Here is a 5,605-nt window from a genome sequence, read left to right on the forward strand (position 1 = left end):
AGTTACAAATGATTATCAATTGATTAAGAATTCTTTCAGTGCCTAAATAACATATTTAACTTTTACATATACAAGAGGAAATGCAGTCATTATAACTTTAAATTCTTTTTCCATTAAACTTATTTTAATGGAACTTATAGAGTTGTTGAAATGTAGACTGTGTTTGAAGAATATTCAATAGAAATCAGTTTGTCAACAAGTATCTTTGAGTACTCATTTTAAGTTAAACTAGACTCAAAAGAAAGGAAAAGGATTTGAATTTGGTTTTCACTTCTAAATTTCAAGACAGAGAGAGAGAGAGAGAGAGAGAGAGAGAGAGAGAGAGAGAGAGAGAGGGAGAGAGAGAAGGAATAAAATTGAAAATAAATGCTGAATTTTGTAGGACACAAATTTTACTTTTCAACATATATATCCTCTTGTAAATTTCCTTTCCCCTTGTAAATAAGAAATAAATAACATTTTAAAATAATCTTTGGATTGAAATAACTAGGCTTGGCATTTGCAGTTAATTATATATAAGACATTTTAATAATCTTTTAATGGAATCTATGTTACTAAGTGTGATGCATCAGACCCAGCCATGTCCAAGGGTCCAAGGGTTCTTTAGTCTTTTATGCCTGTACAAAAGACTGCAGGTACTCACAAATCAATACATAATGTATTTACAGTGGATAGAAACTGTAGGCTTCTCTTTGTACTTAGACATTCTGCTACCTACGACACTATTTAGTAAATTGCTCTATACATTTCTGAACAAACATAGAAAAAGAGATAGAAAACACAAGAATTCATTTTGGGGCACCTTTTTTCAGTTTTGAGAGAAGGAAAATTAAAACTATAAATAAAGCCTAGAGGATTTTTCTATAGTTTTTAAAGTAGCTAAATTAGTGTGCTCAGGATTAGCTTAACATGGATATGTGGAATTTAGCTAAAAGATAGGTATTATATTGTATTTTAGACAATTATTAGTTATCTGGATGTATTTCTCAAGAATCTGGCTTAGTGTAGCCGTGTCAAATGGATTTTACTAGTTGTTTGCTTGTTTTCAGATGACGATGGAGCTATTTATTTATTTTAAAACATTTCAAAGGGATTTATTTCATAATGCAGAATGATTTGAGGCCCTGAGGTTTAGTTCATTGAGCATACTATTTTTTTCCTCTAAATTCTCTTTGTAGTATTGTACAATTCAGCATTTGTTCAGGGCCAGAAAACCTCAAAGACTAGTGAGTTCACTGGATCCTTTAAACCTTTCTTTTCTATTGATTTTTGAAATACAGTAATATAAATTTTTAGAAAACAAAAGAAAACTCAAGATGACTTAGATTTTTTTTTTTCCTTTCAAAATATTTAGTGTTTATGAAATGTTTTGTCTTGAAGAAATTTTTTTGACTTTGCTGCCACCTCATGGCTAAGGCAGTAACTAAAAGTGATTTTTCCCCCCCCTAGAGGCTTATCAAACTATAATACAAAAAAAAAAAAAAAAAAAAAAAAAAAAAAAAAAGCAATACAGGGAAATCATAGCACGAAAAATTCCATCTCGGATTCAGATTCATCCATTACATTTCCTTGTTTTCTTGTTTCCTTTTGCATCTTTCTTGGTAATTTTGGACTAATTTTTCAAAATGCTTATTCTGTTATGCTCTATTATAATTCACACCACAGGAGTGGTGCTTGTGCCCCAGGCCCCCTGGCACTCAGCAGTAGACATACTGTGGTACATTGCTTAACCTCTTCATGCCTCAGCTTCCTCAGATCTCACGTATAAACGACAACATCTATGTGATGGGGTTGGGGTGAAAATTAATTAAAATGGCATATTTAAAGTTTTTTCATGTCCCTGTTGTTAGTAACTATATATTATTAATTATACCACATTTTAAATAAATCTGTCGTTAGGAACTTAGTAGATGCTAAGTTTAATACTATCAAAGTAGAATTTTGAAAGCAAGCATAATATCTGCTAAGTCTTTGTGAGACCCTTAGGTGGACAGCCTAGGTGTCTCGTCTGCAGCAGATCACGTGTTAGTTTTCTGGGAGAGAAGTTCTGAGCTTTTTCTTATCACCTCTGTTTGTTTCACTTCCTGTGCAGGAGTGCAGATCACTGCACGGGGAGTATGTTGGGCGAGCCTGTGGCCATGGGCACCCTTACGTCCCAGATGTTCTCTTTTGGTCGGTGATTCTGTTCTTTTCCACAGTTACCATGTCAGCTACCCTGAAGCAGTTCAAGACCAGCCGATATTTCCCAACAAAGGTACTCTAATTTTCAGAACTAAATATAAACTAACATATAGCTGTTATAGAGTCCTCCGTGCTTAAAGACAAAGGAAAGTTACTGATGGAATGAAAGGAACTAAGGAAGGGTTTTCCTGTGAGGGACCTGCTAGGTTAGAGGCTGAAGGGGAAACATTTCGTGATGAAGGTGGCAGAGAGCGCATAAGCCCTTCAGGTTTTCTTTCTAACTGAAAACCTAACTGAAAGGGTCAGCGCCTTCCTTCCCACTTACAGTTTTGGATTCAAGCATACACCGAATTACTGATTGCCACGTTCTTTCTGAGTCAGCAGTGGCAACTGTTCCAGCCTGACACCTACCTCAGAGGAACCACTGTTACATTCTACTTGGGCAAACCCTGCAACACTCATTGGAAGGAACAGTATTCTGCTTCTGTTTTGAAAGTGTCAGTCCTTCTAACCCACCATGCTTCCATCTGCATATTTGCAAAGTAAACAGAGAATCAGTTCAATTCAATATTTAACACTGCAAAATATTACCTATAATGTCTGATTCATCAGAAAGAAAGGAAGAAAGGTATGAAGAGAGGGAGGGAGGGAGAAAGGAAAGAAGGAAAGGGAAGGAAAAGAAAAGAATAGAAAAGAAACAAGGAAACAAGTTTTTTAAGGTTGAGCTATAGAACTTGATAAAAATTCTACTTGGGGAATATTGTAATAGTTTCCTCCATGGAAAGTTGCTTTTTCTATCACCTTCTCCTGCCCTAAGATAAAAGAGTTGTTTCTTCCACCAACTAGTTTAATCTTATTTATAATTATTTCTTGTATGTTGAAACAATTATCTTAAGCACTCTGTGTGTGTTTATGTGCATGCTGCAAAGGTATCCCAATAGGCGGTGAATCTTTTTGATAATTGTATAAGGATTATTAGTAATAAACTGCCCTGTGAGAGGCTGGAGAGATGGCTCATTCAGTAAAGTACTTGCCTCACAAACATGAAGACCCAGGTTTAGATCACCAGAACTCATGTAAAAAAAGTTGGTTGTGATGGTGAACTCCTGTAATCCCAGTGATGGTGAGATGGGTGAGAGAGATTAGTGGATCCAGGAAGTTCCTGTGCCTTTAGTCTGGACTGCTTGGTGAAGTTCAGGACAAGAAAAGACACTGTTTCAAACAAAAGGTGGAACAGACCTAAGGACCAACATCTGTGGAGGTTGTCCTCAGACCTCCACATGTGTGCCACATACTGGTACACCCACACGTGTACCCTGCACACAAGAGCCTTATAAGATGAAAAATGGTTTGGAAAGTGGTTTATGTAGAATATATTTTAAATTGAAGAAATTTTTAACCTTGCCTTCACTCTTGTATATATTACCAACTGTCATATTTGTATCTTAACTAAAGTAACAAAGCATTATGCTTCTTTAATAAAAAAAAAGGTAATTTAATTTTATGGTGATTTTGATTTTTCATATTAAAATGCTACTTGTCTGAAAAGGAGTCCTAAAATTCACCAAATTCTGGTCATGTGACCTTATTCTATGTTTTAAATTTTCACACACTTGAGTTCATAATAAATTGATATTTTAATTAATATTGAAAACAACCATTTTGTGGTTCCATAAATCTTCAATCTGAAAAGTATGGATCAGAGACATATTCAGGTCTGATAGAGCTAGTGATAATATTATAAGGTATGTATAAAATATACATCATGATACTCTCATAGTGTTTATAAAGTATGACTATAGATTGTGTACTTAAGTATTCCTTTATCTTTGTGGCTTCTTCAAATAACCAGCATTTTCATTATTTTTAGGTTCGATCCATAGTGAGTGATTTTGCTGTTTTTCTTACAATTCTGTGTATGGTTTTGATTGACTATGCCATTGGGATCCCATCACCAAAACTACAAGTACCAAGTGTATTCAAGGTGAATTTATCCCAACATTTAACATTTATCTACTTTTCTATATCTCAGGATCTAAATCTTCATTTAAATAGCATCTGTAACCCTAATATTTGGGATCATGAAAATACAAACAATATACATTAACTGAATGGAAAATAAGGTACACAGAGTACAAATTTAATTTTAGTCTAATATTAAAAAATCAAGAATCATGAAATCAAACTTGAAGATTGCTTAAAAAATTTTGTCAACTATTCTAGTTGAAATATCTACACACAAGACAACAGACATGAAAACAAGGGAGCATTCTACAAATAACAGTTATCTTGAGGTGGAATTGCACAGTGGATAAATTTGAAAAACTGATAAAATATAGGTTTGGAAAGCGAATCCAGATTATGTGACAAAGGCAGTGTGTGAGCTTGAACCAGTGACTTGCTCTCTCTGAGCCTCAAGATTTTCTCATCTCTCAAACAGAGCTAGGGACTTAATGGTAGGATTGTTTGTTGTCAGAATGAATTCCTTTGGAACTCATCTCAGACATCAGTAATGTTTGCAAACTTTTTCTGGGACTCAGATGTAACTAAATTCTTTTTTAAATTTTCATACATTAGCCTGTGCACACATCTACAGTAAGTTACTGTATTATATTGAAACATTCTGTTTACATGTCTATGATTCTAAATGTATGCACATTTAAATTTTTTTCTTAGCCTACCAGGGATGACCGTGGCTGGTTTGTCACACCTTTAGGTCCAAATCCATGGTGGACCATTATAGCTGCTATCATTCCAGCTCTGCTGTGTACTATTCTTATTTTCATGGACCAACAGATTACAGCTGTCATCATCAACAGGAAAGAGCATAAGCTAAAGGTATGTGTTAACATATACTTTAATATAAAATCTTAATCAGTAGTGATTGATATTTAATAGACTATACATGTATTGTGTATTCATCTGTACAGTGAAAAACTAATATAATGTTTGGGGTTCATTATTTGCTGTTGCTGTTTTCCAGGACACTTTGTCTTACAGTGACTGCACGCCTTTAATCCCAGTACTCGGGAGGCAGAGGCAGGTGGATCTCTGTGAGTTCAAAGCCAGCCTGGTGTCCATAGCGAATCCTGGCCAGCTGGGGCTGTAGGGAGACCCTGTCTCAAAAAAAAATTGTTTGTACCACTTAGCTATTATCTAGAGTCTGAGACCTTCCTTTTAAGACTTAAAATTTTAAAAATGTCAAGGTTCTAACTTGGGATGCTTAACATAGATGAAGTATTCAGTTCTGGTGAAGTACAGTTTACCTCCCAACTTGTCTTACATCTGTATTTCTTCATGTGACTCTAAGTATATTCATTATTAGAAGGGACTGCATCTTCAGACATTTTTGAATGAATCATATTTTTTGAATTATTACTCTGTACTGCCTATAAACACTTTATATTTATAAATATATTTTATA

The 5,605-nt window shown here is 34.6% G+C and overlaps 1 protein-coding gene across 1 annotated transcript in view; it reads left to right on the top strand.

The window, feature by feature from the left end:
• The window catches only part of Slc4a10 (solute carrier family 4 member 10), a gene marked incomplete in the record, with an annotated part of 363,623 nt that overhangs the window by 321,102 nt on the left and 36,916 nt on the right, over positions 1-5,605 (top strand). The window contains 3 exon segments of the mRNA XM_008845753.2: positions 2,093-2,254; positions 4,052-4,165; positions 4,858-5,019. Of these exon segments, the coding sequence (XP_008843975.1) occupies positions 2,093-2,254; positions 4,052-4,165; positions 4,858-5,019 (438 nt within the window).

This window comes from Nannospalax galili, unplaced genomic scaffold (genome assembly GCF_000622305.1).
Source record: "Nannospalax galili isolate Female #2095 unplaced genomic scaffold, S.galili_v1.0 scaffold540, whole genome shotgun sequence".
Taxonomy (NCBI): domain Eukaryota; kingdom Metazoa; phylum Chordata; class Mammalia; order Rodentia; family Spalacidae; genus Nannospalax; species Nannospalax galili.